Source organism: Abrus precatorius, unplaced genomic scaffold (assembly GCF_003935025.1).
Source record: "Abrus precatorius isolate BTA unplaced genomic scaffold, Abrus_2018 Scaffold10, whole genome shotgun sequence".
In the NCBI taxonomy this organism is placed as follows: Eukaryota; Viridiplantae; Streptophyta; class Magnoliopsida; order Fabales; family Fabaceae; genus Abrus; species Abrus precatorius.
This window is the reverse complement of record NW_020874292.1, coordinates 33,155,383-33,176,343: the sequence shown is the minus strand read 5'-3', so window position 1 is coordinate 33,176,343 and position 20,961 is coordinate 33,155,383. Positions and strand designations below refer to the sequence as shown.

At 29.5% G+C, this 20,961-nt stretch overlaps 3 protein-coding genes across 10 annotated transcripts; 2 read left to right on the top strand and 1 right to left on the bottom strand.

Moving 5' to 3' along the window:
• Positions 1–975: 975 nt before the first annotated feature.
• On the top strand, positions 976–2,738 carry LOC113853042 (GATA transcription factor 21-like). The gene is made up of 3 exons (XM_027483484.1): positions 976–1,340; positions 1,468–1,836; positions 2,135–2,738. The coding sequence occupies exons 1-3, from the start codon at positions 1,119–1,121 to the stop codon at positions 2,510–2,512; spliced, it is 969 nt and encodes a 322-aa protein (XP_027339285.1). The 5' UTR covers positions 976–1,118; the 3' UTR covers positions 2,513–2,738.
• A 3,522-nt stretch (positions 2,739–6,260) lies between these two features.
• On the top strand, positions 6,261–11,081 carry LOC113868610. Of its 8 annotated transcripts, none has more exons than XR_003505401.1 (13): positions 6,267–6,492; positions 6,583–6,630; positions 6,722–6,773; positions 6,864–6,937; positions 7,033–7,160; positions 7,369–7,491; positions 7,666–7,796; positions 7,904–8,215; positions 8,313–8,450; positions 9,268–9,393; positions 9,682–9,749; positions 10,282–10,409; positions 10,787–11,081. XR_003505401.1 is itself a non-coding variant. In XM_027504360.1 (12 exons), exons 1-12 carry the CDS (start codon positions 6,468–6,470, stop codon positions 10,806–10,808), a joined length of 1,254 nt encoding a protein of 417 aa, XP_027360161.1. In that variant the 5' UTR covers positions 6,267–6,467; the 3' UTR covers positions 10,809–10,993. The 8 variants fall into 8 exon arrangements, 3 of the variants coding, with proteins under 3 accessions (XP_027360186.1, XP_027360161.1, XP_027360173.1); XR_003505398.1 differs by having other exon boundaries at positions 7,369–7,498; positions 10,787–10,993; XR_003505402.1 differs by lacking the exon at positions 10,787–11,081 and having other exon boundaries at positions 6,264–6,492; positions 7,649–7,796; positions 7,904–8,227; positions 10,282–10,779.
• A 1,713-nt stretch (positions 11,082–12,794) lies between these two features.
• LOC113865110 (probable xyloglucan endotransglucosylase/hydrolase protein 23) lies at positions 12,795–14,742 on the bottom strand. Its single transcript, XM_027499479.1, has 3 exons — positions 14,382–14,742; positions 13,596–13,789; positions 12,795–13,389 (listed from the first exon to the last, which is right to left on the bottom strand). The coding sequence occupies exons 1-3, from the start codon at positions 14,649–14,651 to the stop codon at positions 13,011–13,013; spliced, it is 843 nt and encodes a 280-aa protein (XP_027355280.1). The 5' UTR covers positions 14,652–14,742; the 3' UTR covers positions 12,795–13,010.
• Positions 14,743–20,961: the final 6,219 nt, after the last annotated feature.

Below are 20,961 nucleotides of genomic sequence, written 5' to 3'. Positions count from 1 at the left end.
TCAAATTTAAATTGAGTAAAATAAAATTTCACTCAACTTTAAACCTACAGTACATAACATTATTAATATTTTTTAAACATATTAATCATTTTAATTGTAAAATTTTAATGCGTTGATCAAATATTTTTTATGAATATTTTAGTTATAAGTGCTTCATAAAATCATGAATTAAAACTAATTTAATATTTTATCTATTCAAATTTTTTAACATACATACGTAACATTGTGCAACATAAAAAATGCATATAGCAAAATTTTATTAAAAATTATAACATTTAGTAGTATCAATACATTCATTTACATTGAATTTTATAATTTATTAAAAAATGTTACTATATATAATATCTTATAATGTACTATATTGCACAAGTTAAAAAAATTATTTTCTATTTAATATCAATTATTATGAATGAATATAACACAAACTCCTACATTGCTAAATTAACTTGACAAGAATAATAACAGTAACCAGACTTCCAATTGAACTTGCACAGGTTACATATAACTGGACCCATTCTTTCTTTTCTAAAATAGCAGATTCTATGCTCCAATATTCCTCTCCATAATATTAAGATGTGACTAAACTAATATATGTTGGCCAGAAAAGAACTTCACCCACAAGATTAATTATTTATTCCTGTGACCAAATTATTGGTTTGGGATGTGTGACTACGTTATCTCTATCATATGTGGCTACCATCAAATTCTATCTCTTCCACAGATCGTTTATAGTATCAACTTGCTAGGGTTAGTAGTGCTGTCTGTGCAGACTAAGCAGTGGTAAAAAAAAATCTGCATAGAGGACTTTTGTCATACATATGGGGTCAGCGTAGTAGCATTCCACACACTGCTGAATCAGTTTGTCTTTTCAATTTGTCTGTTTTAGATGTCTCAAAGTCACGTGAATGTCTTATAGTGATAGCTCTTGAGGTAGTGTTAGCTCTTTTCGAGTTTTACCATGGCTTGTGTGTGAGTAATGCTCAGAATCAGAACCTTTTTGCCTTTTATTTCTTCTCTCCCAACCCGATCTTTATTATAAACTGGACAAAAGTTAGGCCCTGCAGCTGCTTCTACACTGATCCATTCCACACACACACCCTTCTCTCTTGGCTTGGTTTATGTTTTATGTGTACGAATCCATGACACCAACTGATTGTTATTCAGTGTCTTCTCCTATGCCTTTAGATCTTAATGAAGATCGCACCCATCAGCTCTTTAGTGCAAATCATCAAGCCTCTTCTTCATCTTCTTCTTTATCTTATTCTATATTCTTTAACCCAGATATTGATCAAGGAGGATCTTGCTATTGGGAATCCAAGCATTTACAAAGTGATGAAGAGGTGATTATGATCCATGTATATAGTACATACATATATGTAGTATAATAAATATTGCATGATCATTAACTTAATTATTATATACTAATTAAGATATTTATTTTGGCAATTTTGATCTGGTGATCTTTAGGCCAAGAAGATTATTCCTTCTAGCAGATCATGGGATCATCCATCAGCGGAAAAGGATGAAAGAATAAGTGATCTGAAGGTGATGGTATGGAAGAAAGAAGATGGGTATGAAAATCTTCAACGAGAAGATAGTTCAGTGAAGTGGATGCCTTCAAAGATGAGAATGATGCGAAGAATGATGGTATCAGGTTTTGATATTGTAGGCACATCTAAGAAGTATGAAGAGAAAAAATCACTATTATCACCTCAAGAAGTTTATTATAGCAGCAACAATTCTTCTTCAAACAACAGCAACATCCCTGTTAGGGTTTGTTCTGATTGCCAGACCACTAAGACCCCTCTCTGGAGGAGTGGACCAAAAGGTCCAAAGGTATACAAATCTTTTCTTTTCTTTTCTTTCCTTTCCTCCTCTATGGATTATTATTTTTCATGAAAAATAATGATTTAAAAAAATACTTAATTAGCTCTATGTTTTCATTTATTGTTTTCATGACTAAGCTCTACATATAATAACAACACTGATCCACAACAAAGCAATTAAACAAACTCTTTAATTTTAATTTATAACATAAAAGCTTACCAGTGAAATATTTAGAATCAACAATTGAATTCTTTCAATTATATATCCTAACTAAACTATGTTGAAAATGTGTTTCGGTGTGTAACAGTCACTTTGTAACGCATGCGGGATTCGACAAAGGAAGGCAAGACATGCCATTGCCGCGGCTGCAAATGCAAATGGAACGATTCTTATGGATGCTAAGAATGAGAAATCTCATGTGAAGAAGGGAAGCAAGTTTCGAAACAAAGGGACGAAGAAGTCCAAAACTGAGTGCACACCACAGTTGAAAAAGAAGCGGAAACTTGGAGCCAAAGCGTGTGTAGATAGAAAGAGGTTCAATACATTTGAGGATTTGACAATAAGCTTGAGTAAGAACTTGGCATTCCAACAAGTTTTCCCTAAGGAAGAGAAAGAGGCTGCAATCTTGCTCATGGCTTTATCTTATGGCCTGCTTCATGGCTTTCCCTCAGATCGTTACTTATGAGATTGGTTTTCAAATCATAATTTTATGAAAGAAGATTCAATTTAGTTAGGAAAATTAGTAATAGGACAATAAAGTTTGAAAGTTGTTAGTTGGGTTGGTTTTGTCAAGTTAAATTATGTTGGATTTGAGCAAAGGAGACACAAAGTACGAGTCTCTTATTGCTCATGATCTCGTGTATCTGATAATTTCGGTAAATTCAATAATTTTACAAGGGATTTTTATGTTGTCATGGCATTGCTTTATGTTGTCTTTATGATCATAGGTTTAGTACATTTTTTTCTGAATGATTTAATTTTATTCGTTATGAGCATTTTGTTTGTGTATGCTAGTTCCTTTAAAGAAATTACAATCCTAGTTCCTTGAAGCACTATACAAGGAAAGGGTTTGTCTAAATTAATTAGTACTTCCTAAAATAAATAATTTCATCAGGATTAAACTGATGAAATTTTATCTATAAAAAATTAATGCAAGTTTTTCACGTAATATCTTTAAATCAAAATTCACTGCCGAAGTTATTTACTCAACTGAGAGACTTATAAAAAAACCTGCCAAGTAAGAGTGGTCCAAAGGGGAATGTTATGGTTGGCTGGTTAGATCTTCACAGGACAAAGCAACAGAACTATTTTTATTTATTGATTTATCTATCTGCTATTGTATTTCTTCCGTTGTCTTTGAAGTTTTCAATTTCATGTTAATCTAACGAGCTTCTCAATCTTGACATTGAAGATTATTGTTTGGGATTCAACTTTTTGTGTCCCAAGAGACCTCTTAGAGCGGTGTACGTACTCCTGACTTTGTGTGCATTCTAATTAAAGAAATATTAATCTTGACTCCAAGATAAAGAAACACTAGCTATAGCTAGTACAAGTACACCATCTTACATTTACAACTGAAAACCTTATGTTGACAAACGAAAAAAAAAAGTTATTATGGTTCAGTAAACATATTACTATATATATAAAAAAATACAGAAAGAATTTTCTTACGTTAATGTAAGTTTAAAAAAATTTATATTTAATTTAATTTTTTTATTTAACTTACATACAACGAATTAAATTTATTACTTCATTGACCAGTAGATGTAAGTTAAACTAAAGGCTCAGATTAATTATAAAAGTTTTTAAACTTACTAGTGTAAAAATTTTTCATATAATAATAATAATAACAATAATAATAATAATTTTTATGAAAACAATTTTTATTATAAGCTTATAAAAATATCAAATATAAACTATAAAATCATATATAAATGGTCAAATTAAAAGTACCACAATGATAACATAATTACTTAAAAATATCATATGTATTTTTTTAGCTTTATTTATTTATTTTTATTATTCTCATTTTTACATTGAATTTTTATATGAATAAATTTCAACTTATTAAATATTTAAAATACCTAAGCCTTACTTGAATTAGCACATAATATTAAATCTTTGGCACGCAATTTCTTACACTTAAGAATTCTGTGCAAACGAATAAATCCTTACCAACGCCAAATTCTTCAATGAAATAAAACGGCTAATCTGAGGGAGAAAAAAATTTAACAAAAAGAGGTACACATTATTTGCCAATGTATTAAGCAAATACAGGAGTATGATTATGAATTAGATTGGGTTGCATCTGGCTATGGCCATTTGTACGGAGTCCTTCACAAGTTGTTCCGTGATTTTGTCTACCTAACGGGGCCCAAAGACTTAATCACGTTATGGCCTGCAACCTTGTTTGATTCATGAAACTTTAGTCCTTTGCTAGTTTAAATATATATATATATATAATCATTTTCAATTTAATTTTTAACAGATAAAAGATTTCAACTTAGGCTCCATATATATTTTCAAAATTGTCTTATCCTTTCTCGCGGTTATCAGACTGTGAGATTGATATGGAATTCTTGTGAGCTTGAGAAAAAGTGTTAAGGATAAAAATATGATATTTTTGGTCCATATATGTGAAACAAATTTATTTAATCCCTATACTTCACTGTAATAATTCTAACTATGCAAAAAACAAATAGTCACTACCAAATTGAATTCACGCTTGAAATCTGCAACTATGATTTTATGCTCACGAGTTACTTTACAGATTCATCACAAGAAAAATTTTAGTAAAAGAAGTTTGGCTTGCCATTTTGATATTTACAATGAATCTGCAGAATTTCTATCATTCTATGCATTGCCTTCATATTTACAGTGAACGCGTATAGCTTTAGCTTCATTTTGAAATGCTATGCATGATTAAGCTCCATAGGATATGTATATGGATAACAAATAGTTAAACATTCCGTGTCTTTCTGTTCTCCCTAACTTATCTTCTGCGAGTGTGTGTAAGTGTGTTTATTTTATTTTATTGGGAAATAGAGAAATAGAAAAAACAAACAGTTGCTGCTTATTCCAAAAGAACAGTTTAGCCAAGGAATAAACTATTCAACAATCATTCAAAATTTCAAACAAATAAATTTGATTAGTATTTAACTGATGGATTAAGTTCTAGCTACCCCAGATTTCTTCTTTTCCTTTACTATTCATTTGTCATGATTGATCATGATTTCTTTGCAAGGTTTAAGATAAAAAGCAATTTGAGTGCATTATTCATATAGAGATGCTCTCACATTCAAGATATATTACATCATTCTGCACAGAAAGAAATATATTACATTAATCATTGGATTTTTTGGGAACATGGAAGGGATGGCTCAAGGAGAAAATTTGGTGTCTGGAAGATTATAATTGCTAGTGGGTAGTAGACTTTTGGTCTCGGTAAATGAAGACAGTACTAACTAGCTTGGTATTGTTGCAATTTGTGCTGAGAATTGATATTTTTTGGTGCTAAAATGAGTTTTATGCTATTTGCATAATTGCATGCAACTATGTCATGTTTGAAAATAAATTTGAAACATAATAACTCAGTAGTTCAGCAGCTTTAAAGAAGATGTATGTATTTGACTGTATGAGCATGAAAATGACTGTTCAAGAATTGATATATGCCTCTTTGCAAATAATAATAGTTTAATCACTACATTGCAGTATGATATATCAGCATTTATCTATGCTCAAGAATTACAATTTACAACTTGAAAATTCATTGGACACTTGAATTGTTGCCATTGCAATGCAAGGGCTGAACTGTCATCATCAATTTACTCAAGATTTAATCCCATAAATTAAAACTTAATCTTTTCAGACAATTACTTTTATAATTCTGTGATCAGTCATCGGTTTTAGAGATTGGATTCATGATTAGCGTAGTTCATATCGCATGATGTTGCATCATATGTAAATGCTATTTATGTGTTCGACTTTCAACTTGTCAAGTCCTTTCTAGGATTTTCATGTTACGAATAAATTTGACTAGATATATTTTGCTTTAATTTTGAGGGAACACCAGGAATATACTTGTCAGTATTAATTCTTTTTGCCACATGATTTTAATTTGATTACTTGCAGCTTATCACTTTGAAGGGGAAAAATAAGAGATTCAATGGATAAAACCCCTTACCATAAATCGTGTCCTACAGTTATCTATTTAACCGCTTAAGCAATAATATGTACTTGCACTAGAACTACTTAACACCAATCACAGTGACACGTCTAATTTTGAATTGCCAGAAAAAATTAACTATGACCAGGGCTTATAAGTTACAAATGAGACAAAACGGAAATTTCTCTATCAAGCTTTTATGGCTAATAAATGGCTTGAAGGTTACAAGGACCACAAAAGCTGGTTTCATTGGATTCTAACCATATCCATTCTTCCCAATTCCATCCTGTTTCCATCTTTCTGTCACTTAACCAATAGAGTCAGAGAACACAAGCTATGCTACTTTGCTTAAGCACTCATCCTAGATCAGAATCTAGAGTTGAGGATAGTAAATAGTGTCTATCTAATCTCTCTCTCTCTCTCTCTCTCTTGTTTGGATAACTTGTTTTGTCTTCATTGAATTCTTCTCCCTGCAATGCCAGGAACCATCCTGGTTTCAGGTAATAACTGTCATGTAGCAGTAGCAGTGATTCAAGCACCTTAGCTCCCAGTTGGTTTTTCTTACTTCTCTTATTCTATTCATTTTACAGTACTGGAATTCATGGATATACCATTATCTCCATCAACATCCATAAGGGGTATGATGTTGCTTTTAAATTTGTACCTACCTTTCCCCTCCAGCACCTTCAAATGCTAAATATAACTAAGTTTAGCGGTAAATGAATGCAGTTTGCTTGGGAAAAATAGAGTACCAAATCAGTGACAAGGGAAACTTTTCCTTGTAAGAATAACTTAGAATCTACCTTGTTTTTGTGATGTGGTTACTACAATTTTTAAGTCATAATGTGTTAGTTCTATTGTATTTATTCAGCCCCATAACGAGCCTCCGCGATGATTTAATTTTTAAAATTCAGGATGCCGAGGGCAAGGAAATATCACATACAGGTTGGTTTTTAGTACACATCCCATTTGAATTGGCCTTTTTTGAAGCTAGTCACACAGAAAGTTTTGTCTAACAAGAAGTAATAAACAATTGGCAGGTGTTGAAGTTAGGTTGATATTAGAAAAAGGTGTCTGGGAAGACATTTTTCCCCTTGGGGTGGGGCATCTGCATTTGAAGTTGCAATTCATCCTAAATGATGAAGAGCGTGATAGAATTCGTTCATTGGTATCAATTTATTTTCCTTATACAATTTGTATTGTACTATGTTTATGAAATTTCTTAAACATTTGGTACAAGAAAAAATATAGACACTTTGAATAACCACGACATACATATAGATAGTAATCTCTGAATGTTATTAACTTGTAAAGAAGGCATTTGAAGTAGTTGTTATTAGTGCCTCCACATTAACTTCTCATTCTTAATTTTGCAGAGACAATCTGCATTGAAGAAAAAACACGATGAGCTTCTTAGTAGCAGTACAAGAGGTGCAGAAAAAAGTGACATTAGTACTACTGTTGGCAATGCTGCATTACTCTTCCCCCCAAATGATGAGGTCTCAGGTTTGATCTTACTTAGCTAATTAAAGAAACAATGAAAATATAAAGCAGAAATACAATACTAAGAGGAGTAAATGAATTAAATATACAGAAACTTAGTAATTATGAATGTGGTCCTACATTCCCTCAATTTCTTTTTCCTGATGTTTTAAGTGCTCCATCTTCTCAAGAATCACCAAAGAAACACCTTCAAAGCGAAGCAGTTTCTCAATTGCAAGATCCTGTTGATCTCGGTAATGATAAAGAATCTGATACTAGAAATGTAGTAGGGACTCAGCTTGACCAGAAACAGCTAAATACAGTTAAGGATTAATTAATTTGCACAACATAGTCTCTTTTTGTCCCAACCAGAAGAAGACATTGGAAAATGTACTGTTGTTTGTTTAATGGTCATTTTATATGTTTTAGAACATTGAAGATCAACATAAAGAGACCTCATCCACAAAAGTATCACAAGAAGTTAAACTCACTCAATTACAACACAAGGATAAAAAGCCAGCCAATCAGTCACAATCTAAGAAACATCCTCAAGGAGCTATTGGTTCAGAAGAAATGGCAACATTGTTAGGCTCAGACAAAAAGGATGTCAGAAAAAGTAATCTGATACAACCTAATCTAGAGGAAGAAGGTCTTCAATATTCTGAGAAGAAGACTCCACCAGATAGAACTCCCAGTAATGTGAGGAAAATGATAAGTGCTTTTGAAAGTGGGTTGGCTCAGGTATAGTAACTAGTAAGTGTTGTGCTTTTACAGCATCATCAATGTATAATTGCAAGCTACTCAAGAAATGGATCACATGGAATTTGTCTTAAAACAGGATAAGAGATCTCATATTAAACCACCTCCAACAAAATATCAAGCAAGTATAATTGAAAGGAAAGATTCTTCCAAGACTCAGCACTTGGAGCAAGATAAGTCAAGGACCACTGAGCAGGCAGATTTCTTGCAAGAAAGGGTGAGAAATATATTTAAAGTAACACATAAAACATATTTAGAGGAAGAGAAAATAACAAATACTTGATGAGAACATCTACATTTGAAACAGCTACAGTTTTAGTGATGATAGATTAGAAGCATCAGATAACCATCCTTACACACTATTCAGTTCTAAGAAAGATTCTAGAAGTAACAAATAAGAAGAGAAAAGAAGGGGAAATGCCTTAAGTGTTGCACTTTGGCAATAAGTATTATTCTTTACGAAGTTCAGGAGTCTGGATATTCCCAAATGGCCAAAAAAGATTTGTCTAAAAGCTAGTACTTAAAGTATTAGAGGCTACAGTGGGATGTTAGGAAGTTTGGAATTCTTAAAAGTAGAAAATGTTGAACAGGTATAAAGTCTATTTAGAGATAAAATCTCTCACACAATGAGAAAACCTGAGAAAAAAAAAACAATGAAACAAGGAAGACTATCAAGATACCAGTTCTATGCTGTATATCGCATAGGACTGAGGACTCATTATTCTTCCTTTTGTGAACAAACCAAACAAGATTTCTTTTTGGCATTATCTTACATGTTCATTGAAGCTTCCATATCGACTTAGCATAGAAGTATAAGGGTTTGTATCAGTTATCAAAGTTAAACTTTTTATTATGATAACATATTCATTGCCCTTATATTTTGTATATGCCATATTTAGTACCACATATTGAGCTGTTCCTTTCTGACAGGAACATTTAAGATGAGAAGTGAATTTAAATATATAAATTGACAATTTGATTAATAGAATCAAATTATGTAATTTCTTCTACTGTATTTTATTTTTGTGAAACAGAATGCACCATATCTTGCAACTGGAACTGAAGGGAGCAAGGATGAAAAGATAAAGGAAATTAAAGAATCAAAGACCAAGACTTCTAATGATAATGGAGATGAAAGTTCTGGAGGACCGATTAATCAGGTTACAATAAAAATTCAAGTAGAAATTCTTGCTTGTTCAACTTTAAATATTATTAGTGTTAATCTGGGAAAAATAATCACTGTTTTCATATTTGCAGCACTGGCCCCAAGTTAGGCAATGAGTTTGTGCATGCAATGTCGCATATATCTATCCTGTATTTGGATATAGTAGTTCAAGCTTAAATAGAAGTAGAATAGATTGCTATTTCTCATTTTTAGTAATATCCTGTTCTCAACTATTGTTGAAGAATGCTTATATCTGCCCCTTTTTCACATATTCATCTCCCAGGTAATAAAAGTTGCAATCATTATAGGGTTTGGAATACTTGTTCTCCTAACCAGACAAAGAAAAAGAAGGTATGGAAATTAGACAATTTTGTAGTTATATTTCTTCAATTTGATCCTGTTAATTATATATCATATCATGCATTGACCTTCTTGTGAAATTGAAGTGATGTAATTGTTTGATCATATGTTGCCTACTATATCCTTGTAGTTTCATTTTATTTGCAATGTTACACTGGTAATGATTTGACATTAAAACACTGAGTTTATTCCGGAAGAGTTAAACATTAATGCAAGGAAATATTTTAATTGATTTATTTCAAAATGCATAATTCATCTACCTGTACTATTGGCTATAATTTCATTACAGCAAGTCTTCACTGGCTCTAATGTGCAAAATACTCATTTGATGAAATTTAAACTGTTATAATCTGTGTGCAAAGCCGTTGCAATGAATTTGACTTAAAACCAAGAATACATGAAAAATTTATATAGTACATCGTTCCTATGAATGTGAAACAAGCAATATGGAAATATGCCCTGTATCCTATAGGCAATCTTATAGACTAGATTCTTAAAACAGTTGTAATTTATTACATTGCAGATAGGAAGTTGTGGGAAATCAACAACTGACATCACTTGTCACACGTTTACAAAATACAAACAAGCTTTCCTTAGATGTTCATGTGGTTTTTGGTTCTAATCTTCTACCCCAATTTGAATTCTCTCAATGTAATAATCTTTTCCATCACCTTTACTGAATTTGCTGGCACAATTTCAGGATTTTGTTAAAGAATGCAAGCTTGATAGCATAATACTATAGTCTAGGAGAAACTTTTATGTGGCAATTATTTCTATTTATATATATATAGCATCATGATCCAAATTGTTCTGCTGCTTCTTTTGGCAACTAGGGAAATTATAATAGAAATTAAGCAAGAATTATATAGACTTTAGCTTCACAGTAACCCTAGAGAGTTAGATTTAGACAATCTTAGCAAGAATTATAGATGTTTGAATCATTCCTTTCTAATATCCATTTTGGCAAGAGGATCTGTGAAGTTGTCTTAAGAGGAAAATGAATGTATTTAACTTTTTGAATTTACCAGAATGAAGAAGAAGACTGCCTGAGAATTAATTCAACAAATTTCAAATTCTTCATTTGTTGAAGCACATACATGTGAAGGCTGCAGTCAACAACTTTCTAGTATCAGATAGTAGAAAATCTGTAAAGTTTTCCATGTTAGAGATTGAAGCAACTAATTAACCTATGTGTTTTCTTAATTACAACCAGCACATTTAGTCAATTTATTAAATTCATGACAAAGTTAGCATATGAGACCTTTTTTGTAAAAAAAAAAAAATAGTGACAGGTTTAATCAATTTTATTCGTACAAATTTGTTATAAATTGAACTGCAGGGATTATTTAGTAATATTGTGAAAGTTAATTAATTGAAAAATAATCTTAATAATTTATAAGTTGTGGATTTTATTTATTAAACATTTATAAATATTTCATTTTACATTATTTGAAGAATGACTTGTTGATTAAACTGCAAACTAATAAAGAAAGGCAAATGAAGAGTAAAAGAGAATTTCATTATCCACCCAAATGTATAAAAGAAAATAAGTTTGAGGGTGGTGCTGATTGATAAGCGAATGAAAAGTAAGGAGTGTTGATTAGGCAGTGTTATTGATCATTCTTGATTAGGCATTGTTGATTAAGAAAGGGTAATCCAAACTAAAGCTGATGATTTCATATACAAAATGAAATTATAACTTTCTAGGTATTTCATACATATGCAAGTCGGTAATATGAAGCTTATAAAACCTAAACTTAATGCATTTAAATAGCCAACTCTAACTTAAATTTGTTAAATCTTATTTATTTGGCTAAATAAATTTTAATGTGTTAAATTCAAATAATTTAAAAATAATGCTTATTTGTTAATCTTTATCGTGATTATCATTAAATTCCGTGGCATTAACATCTAATATTTTTTTCTTTTGGTTCAATTTTTTTATTTTTCTAATGCTTGTTACATAAGGCCCCTGCGTGTGTGACCCATTAGCTATAGCTGAGGAACCGAAAGATGATAAACGTCACAACTCTTAATAATTGAGCGAATTAATTTATTATATAGAAGCCAAATCCTTTGAAAACTAATAAATAATAAAAAACTTCAATGAATTTGAGTTAATGTAATTTAATAAAATTATCTGTTATTATAATTGTAATACATTTTTGAGAACTTTGAAAAAATAAATTGAATTACTACAGAATAATTCACCTTTATTGTTTAGTTTTCCTTTAGTTCCTGCTGGATCCTTAGCCCTTATTCAATTTCAAACTATGATACACTCAACTAAATTAAAAAAAAAATAATTGGGGTTTTCGCTGAAGAAAATATAATCTTGAGGACTTAATTTGTTAATGCTTTCAACAAGAAACCTCTTTCCAAATTTTCTGCTTTTGTTTTGTGTGGTTCATCTCATCTTAAGCTATTATTATCAATCCATATTGAGACAGCACTTGGCCATATTTGAGAGAAGAACTTTATTGGCATATTTATCTTCACAATAATGTAAAGGAAATATCTTGAATTAATAATTATTGAGGATGCAGGTTTTCTACGTGGAAATCAAGACTTTGGTTGCCCCATTAAAAGAAAGAAGAGGATTTGCTTTTATTTGACACGAATCCAAGTAACTTATATTAATTGTATTTTTGAGTCAGCAATGGCTCTATGTTGGAGCTGACACTTGTTGGGAGGTGGATGAGGATGATGATTCATAGCTTTGCATTATTTTCGTTATTCGATTGTTGCCCTGTTTCAGAGGATATTTGATAATGATTATGCGTTCTTCTAGATGCTTCTCAAACTCTGTGTACATAAAAACTGGCCACGTAAGAAAATTAATTTTTTGTAAATATATTAAAATATAATTTAGTTCGATTTCAATTTTTAAAGAAGTAAATAATTTTAACCCCTCTCATTTAGTATTTTTTATAATACTAAGCTATCTATCTCCATTCCAATTCACAGTTTGTATAATTTTCTTTTACGAATGACAATTTTGATTGAAAAGGAGGAAATTACGAATATCCAAATCGAATTACAAAAGTACATAAACTTGTATTAATGAAAATTCTTTACAATTTCAGCACAAGCATAGATACTGACACGAATATCAAACAATGGAATAATGCACACGAAGCATAAATCGACAATGATAGTTATAATTATCAATTTATACAACAAAAGAACAGGAATTAACGTATGACATATGGCTGCTGTGTGGTTTGACAAGTAGACGTAATGTTTTTGCATTCATGGAGAGGAACATTCAGGAGGAAGGCCTTGTGGGAAGCGTTTGGTATCAGTGCAATAGTTGTAAATCATGTAGTTCTTTTGCACCCAACGAATCTTGGCTTGCCCCGTGGCGTCCAGTGATTGGCCTGAAGGAGCATTGTTGGAAGGACATGAAGAGCCTGAAGAAGTCCAAACACATGCTTGAGCATTGAAGTTTCTATATGAGGCCGTGAATGGGGCTTTGCTCCAATCTGTTTTCACAAGCCCACCCCTTGTGGCCCACTCATCAGCATTCCAAAGACTAGAGTATATCCTCATGGCTTGGTTCTTTGGAAATGGAACCCCTTTTGACTCCAAATTCTTGAACTCTCTTATTGGTGTACCATCCACAGAGAATCTGTTGTGTGAAATAATATTAGTAATAAGAAGGTAAATTGTGAATAAAGTTATTAATTAGTATCCCTTTTAGCTATAGTTGATTTTGGGAAAGAAATATGATTACGAGTAATCTTATATTATTTTACTAATTTTCTTAATATCTTAAAAAACTTATTAAATAAAAAATATAAATCAATATTTTTTTTTATAAGCAAGAATATATACATGATGCTTTGAGGATTCCATTGTACGGAATATGTGTGGAAGTTCCTAGTGGGGTCGAACCACAAATAGAACTGTTGCTCTCTGTTCCCCTTTCCTTGTGTGAATACGTTCGTATGAAGAATGTATGGATCACCACTCAAGTTACCCAGAAATTCAAAGTCTATTTCATCATGAGTAGAACCCAGGGAAGATAACTGCAGCAATCCCAAGTAAAAGTATTTATTAATTATTTGATTTCATTTCATGCAAACATTCTATTCAACACATATCTCATGCACTGTCACGTCAATATAAAATGTTTGATTATAACAACTGTTTTCAAAGTTACGTTTTCTTTAATCATGTAATTTGAATGAATTATAAATAATTTATTTAAATTTATAAAATTAATTTGTGATTTTCTTTTGTAAAATTTTAACTTATTTCAATAATAATCTTGATAAAAACCTTGCAAAAATACCTCTTTTGAATTTATTTTAGCAAATCATGTTTATAAAAAAATTATTATCATGTAATAAGTTTTTATAAGATAATTATTTAAAAAATATTAATTTTAACTTTAAAATTAAATTTAAATAGCTAATAATAATAAAATTTTATTAAAAAATAGTTATTACCCTTTTATAATTTTAATATAATATAAGAATTTACTACTTTAAATACATAAATTCAACTTTAAAAGTTGAATACTTATTTAAAATATGTGTACAACTATAGTGTAAAAATTCAATGACATAAAAGTAAAAGTGTACTAATTAAGAGCTAGAACTTAACAAGGACACTTACATAATAGGCTGTGACAGTGCCAGCAGAGTTACCAGGCACGAGCTTGAGCTGCATGTCAATTTTTCCAAACAAGTATTCGTTTTTGGAACGAAACCCAGAGCCAGAAGCCTTATCTAAGGACAGAGTAAGAAGCTGTCCATTTTCAAGGATTTTGGCACGGTCACCACCCCATGTTAACTCAAAGTCTTTGTAAAAGTCACCAGCGGTGGCAGCCACCACAAAGGTGGCTACAAGAAGAAGAATAAACCCAATAGGGAACTTAATTTTCATTTCAAAACAACCCTTTTAATTTGGTTGGTTTGTGAATAAAGCAACCAATTATATTAGAGAGAGAAATAGGAACACAAGATGCCAATAGAGGTATTTGGCTAATGCTGAAGTGCATGCAAAGTTGTGAAGCTATATATAGAGTGTATTAAGAAGAGGCAATTATTAGTGCAATGGAAAGGAGGATTGGATTTGAATGTGGTGGAAGTGGTTGTGAAAAATATTACAAGCGTGTGACTGTGGGGGAGAGATCATATTGGTTGACTTGGCCTGTGAGTGTGGGGACCGTGACAGCTAATGAGGGATGATATCCAAGTGTTGTCGAATCATTAATTTGGGTTCTCACTTTTTAACAAATTGTGTTTTCGATTATGGCTCTATGAGGTTGTGAATATTAATTGCCTTTCACTTTTCAAACATCAAATCAAATGGCTCCTGTCTAATCTTATTTTGTTCTTAATTAATAATCTTCTCCGCAGCTAATTGTTTCATGAATCAACTCATTATTTCTAGCATCATGGTTCTTTTCTAGATAAACATCAAACTTAAACTAGTCTCACACTATTAAATAATCATATCCCCCATGTTTTTCATTGGCAGCAACCTTTTTTATGCCAAAGTTTAAACCGGGAGAACGTTTGTCTTCGCATGAGGTTAGATAAAATTACTAATTTCAAGGAAAATTTAGGTAAATTTATATATTAATTATTTATCGATAAAAATTGTCTTAAAATTTAACTTAATTCCTCACTAGCAAATCAGATGAGTTATAGTATGTTTGGATTCATATTTAAATAGATATCGAGTTGCATTTATTTCAAGATTTTAGTTATACCTTTTATATGTATAAATTTTTTAAGTATGTTTCAAACACACACACAATCTTTTATTAATTACAACTTTTAAAATTACACAAAGCGTAACGTATGCTCGTAGTTCTAAGACTGTGACTGCGAACTTTCCAAGTCTCTTGCTGAAAGAAAACTGCATGATGAATATTCTGATTTAAATTAAATTGACTCTCGTAAGCAATATCTATGGCTTAAAAAAGCTATAGTTCTTACTTAGTTTGGGAAAAATGATCAAAAGGAAAGAATGGCAATCTTAAAAATAAGTAAAAAATATTAGTTAAAATTGTATGTTTTTAAAGCTTTACTTTTAAATAGAATATAATGATATTAATTTTAAAAAAATGGTGTCCCATTCAATGATATCGATTGATTGAATTTGTGTACATATTTGTTTAAAGGTGCTGTCGAATTAAAACGAAAACGGAAGTTCACAATTGGCATCATGGGTTCTCAGCTTATAGGGAAAATAAAAATGGCTGAATTTGGTGTTCGTATTATGTCATAAAGTTGTAAGTTAGGGAAAAGAACTCTTCTTTGTTTACGTAAATAGAGATTATTCTAACTCGTGAGATAAGTGGTTCATGCGATTCAAACATGACCCATGATAATGTTAAATTTTGGATAAAATATATTATATACGAACCTTTAAATTTGTGGATATGTATTATGCAATAAAAGGGAATGATGAGTGGCTTGTTTATTTTGTAATTTGTGGTTATAGACATTTTATCCTAAGGGGAAAGCTAGAGAGCTTGGTCGTTAAATCGTATGTATCTACTTTCTGCCAAACTTTGGGTCTTAAGCTGGTCAAATGTTGCTTTCATATAAAGCTGGTCGTGATTCGTCCCTAGCTACTCGTGAGAAATAGAATATCCAAAAGGAGAAAGATTAGCAGTATTCTTAACATATTTTTCTACGTTCTGTGGCTGATCAATTTTTCAAGGTATTAAAACACTTTATTTTATAAATTAATTATTTTAAAAGTAATTACTCATAAAAAGTTAATTATGATAAAAATTATATTTAAAAAATATATATCATTAACATTCTCCTGTCTTTTTCATTTTATTTGTCGTGACAATTAAGGAGCAGCATTTTAAGTATGAAAAGAACAAAAATAAAGACAAATCTATTGATTTAATGATATTCAGTAAATTCTTGATGAATTTATATTTTTAATAATTTTTTACAAGCGTTTAGCATTATTATGACAATTATTAGAAACATATAAGAATGGATTGGATTGATTTTTAGGCAAAGTGTAGTCTAATTTGATCATAAGAACGTATTGCAGTTTAATTTGGGTTTGATTTGATTAAAAAAAACTATATCCAAACTAATTTAATTATAAACAATTTGAATTGATTGAATAATTTAATTTTTATAATTGTATATTATTTTTAATTAAAAATGTTTTTATACAAAACAAAAAAAATTATATAAAATATATGATGAGTAAAAATAAGCTTATAAATATAATGAAATAATAAAATATATAATTTTAAAAGTAAAATAAGTTTGTAAATAATTTTTTACCTGTTAAGAAAATATAAAAATATAATCTCTTTTTAATTAAGTTGAAGCATATATGCTTAAAATCCCTTGTTCATTAGCATATATATGTGTGATTTTCTTTAATACTGATGGAGATGTTGAAGCGAGTAATTACGAATTACGATGTGAAATGTGGGTAGCACGCAAGGAAGAAGTAGTTGCCATAAGTTGCACCCCATTCTTACCAATGACCAAGTTAATCTGTGTTAGGGTGCTACAAGGATTAACCTGTTTCACCCATCTCATTCGGTTTAATGCTTATTTTGATAAGGTTGAATTTCTTAAAATTAGATTTAAATAATTTGAGGAAATATATTCGAGTTATAGTTTCTGTTATTTTAATTGACTTCTTGTCTTTTCAATTTTATATTTTTTAAGAAATTATATATTTATATATGAGTTTAATTTAAGTATATTGTTAGAATAGAGATTTTTATATTATTGAATAATTGTTATTTTTTTATTTTGTATAAATTTTAATTATGATTTAGACATTTAAGAATTTGATTTAAATGAAAATTTTATTTTTTACTTTTTTATCTTTAAAAATTTAAAAGGATATGTTGTTGGCTTTAGACATTTAGATACTGTATTTTGTTGAAAGTTGTTGGCTTTTAGAATTAATTTTTTTTATTTTGACCTTGCAAAACTTAAAAAGTTTTTAAAAGATTTAAAGTCTCTCAACCGTTCAATCTTTAGAGAAGTACTAAACAGATTGAAGTCAAAAAGCAAGGTTTGAAAATATATCTCAACCGCTCAATTGTTGTATAGGCGCTAAGCAAATTGGTTTCAAAGATGATAAAGGTCTCAGCTTTTGAAGGGTCCAATGATTTTTTAAGAGCCTAGCATTTTAGGTTTATTAATTAAGAAGAATTCTTTCAATTGCTTAACTATTTTCCAAGCACTGAGCGATCTTTCTCTCCATATGGTATAAATAGAAAACAAAAGAAGAACAAAAACAGCGAATAGAGAAATTAAAAAAAACACTGAAAATTACGGAGCTAGGCGTTCAACCTAGGAATAAGGAGATTCATCAGCATTTCATATTCTTCTACTTCATTTTCTCTTATATTTTAGGATTGACACTTATTACAATAAGTAGCTAAATCACTTTTCTATTAAGATTGAATGTAACCAATCAAACTCTCTTGTATTTCTTTTTTATTATATTTATAATATCTATTATTCAGTGTTAATAATTGTAATTTTACTCTTAATACTTTAAATGAACTGATTACTCATCTTTAGATTTTTGACTTTGATTTTAATTAGAAAATATTTTCTAAACCATATCACCTAATAGCTCAAAATGTTAGTAATAAGTTTAGAGTTATTAATTGATTAGGTTATTGAACTTAATATAAAATCATAATTTGATAAACTAAAGAATCGTTATTAGATTATAATTCTTAGTAACTTTAAATGTAAAAAATTTATTTAAAATAGCTTAAGAGAACTCAATAATATTAATTAATAGAGTCATATTTATATGATATTAAGGATCAATTGAGCTATATAGATAAAATTCAATATCAACAATTTCTCACTTGTTATTTTCTAATTTTATTTACATTGTTTAACTTTAATCAATTTAAGTTTAAAATAAATGAATATCACAGTATGTATATATAATATATATAATTTTTTTTCTCAAGTTTTAAATAGAATATTAGAACTACTATTTCATGTATTTCGACAACCCTTATTTCATTCTTGTTACAATAGATTTAGTCTACCTGTTATATATAAAAATTACTTAATACTAATTAAATAGGAAAGATTAAATTACATTAGTCTAAGTTATAAAATTTTTTATATTATTTAATAATTTCTTGTTGAATAATTTCATAATCATACTGAAAATAATATTTTTATTATTATTATTTTATCAATAAATATATAAATATATATATATATATAATATAATTTTTTATTAAAATGAAAAAAAATTGATACATTGAAATTATAATTTTGAATGATAAAATATTATTTATTATATGTTACAAAATATAAATTTAAAAAAACCGTTATTATTATTACACCACTTCTGGCTTATTGTTAAGATGACCAACAGATGATGCCCCTTTTACCCTTTCAAGGAGTGGAAACATTCATTTTTATTATTTTATCATACCCTCCTTCTCTCCGCTGCAATACACCTCACAGCATCTACTTTTTATTCTATTTCGTTTTATTAACATCAGTCTTAGGCTGATTTTAAATAATTAAAATTATATTTTTATTTTTTTTACCAAAATATTTATTTAACCTTTATTAGCATTTAATCCAATTCATCTTTTACTGTGTGGATTTAATTAAAATTAAGTGTCCACTTTCACCAACCTGGGGTCAGCTATTCTATCAATACCTTATTAAAATTGAGTCTGAAATCTTAGTTAAAAAGAAAACAAAGTGCTCTAATCAACTGCGTCTTCAGTGATATCGCTGTCTTTCATTTAAACTACTCTTTGGTTTTATGAAATTGGATGCCAACCACAGTACACCTTGCACATTAGTTTCTTTCACTTCTCATTATGTTGCTTTCAATTGCATAAAAATTATTATAAGTTTTTCCAAATGAACGAAACTAACATAGTTATTTAGATTATATCTCCTATAAAGAGAAAGTAAGAGATACAGGTAAAGATTGACTTTTAATTATAAAATAATATTTATTGTTCAGAACTGAAACCTGACTTCAACATCGGAGTGTCTTTTGCAAGTATTCTTCCTACGCCAGCAACGTACAGAAGGACGTTATTCTACTTAGATAGAGGTCAGAATATTATTATTTCTCAAACAGGAATAATAAGAATTTTTGCTAATATAAGAGTGTGCACGTTACTTATTGTTGTATGAATTTAGTCAATAAAACTAAAATTACTATATCATCAAATATTATTTATTTAGATAAATAAAAATAAAATTTGCATATTAGGATTAAATTAACAATAATATAACTTGATTATTTAAAAAAAGAAAGAAAAAAAAAAGACGAAATGTTAGTTCCAAAGGGTGTTTGGTGAGGGGTCACTTTAAAACTGTAGTTAAAGTTAATCTTGGCTGGACAGTGTGGTGATTAGAGTGGTTCATATAAGTTTAAATATGAGGCATTATTGCTGTAACCATCAAAGAATGCATGCATTTATATTGGGATTAGGGATTAGGCATGCAGTACTAAAATGCTGTCTTCAATGATTGTGTGTGCATGTAACAAATTCAAAGCAATCCACTTCAATATCCAAAACCAATCACTTTCCACCACCAAAATCATCTTCTTTTTCTTTAATTGTTTGGGTCTAGTTAATTAACCAATGGCCCCTCGTCCCTAATTAACATATATAATCACCAAATGCTCCTTTTCTAAAGGTTTTAAGGTGGCTGTTTTCCTATTCTAATAAGATTCATTTCATGTTATCGTTATAACATAGATTTTAACAAACTTATTGAATTAAGGTGAGTCATATATATGAAAGGTGACTTCCTTGTAATATTTTTAAAAATAATTTTGTTCATTTAAATATTTAAAATTAAATTTAAACATTTAAAAGCAATTTTTTTATTAAAATTATATAATATAATAAATATGTTTTAATAAAAATTTACTATTAATAATTATTTATCTTCAAGAGTTGACGTTAATATTTTTTTTTCAAAAGAAGTCGCAACTATGACTCGTGTCATCTTTATAAAATAAATGAATAGAATTCGTATCGAAGTCATAATTCCTAACTACGACTTTATTTAGTTGCTATTTAAGATCGACTCTTAACTCTAACAAAAGTATTGTTAAAATTAAAATTAATTGTTATTTTATACTTTTTAGGTCATTTTAATGTAATTTACACTATTACAATAATTTAAAAACTAAATATACTACAAGAATAATAAAAATCTTTTATGGCAGT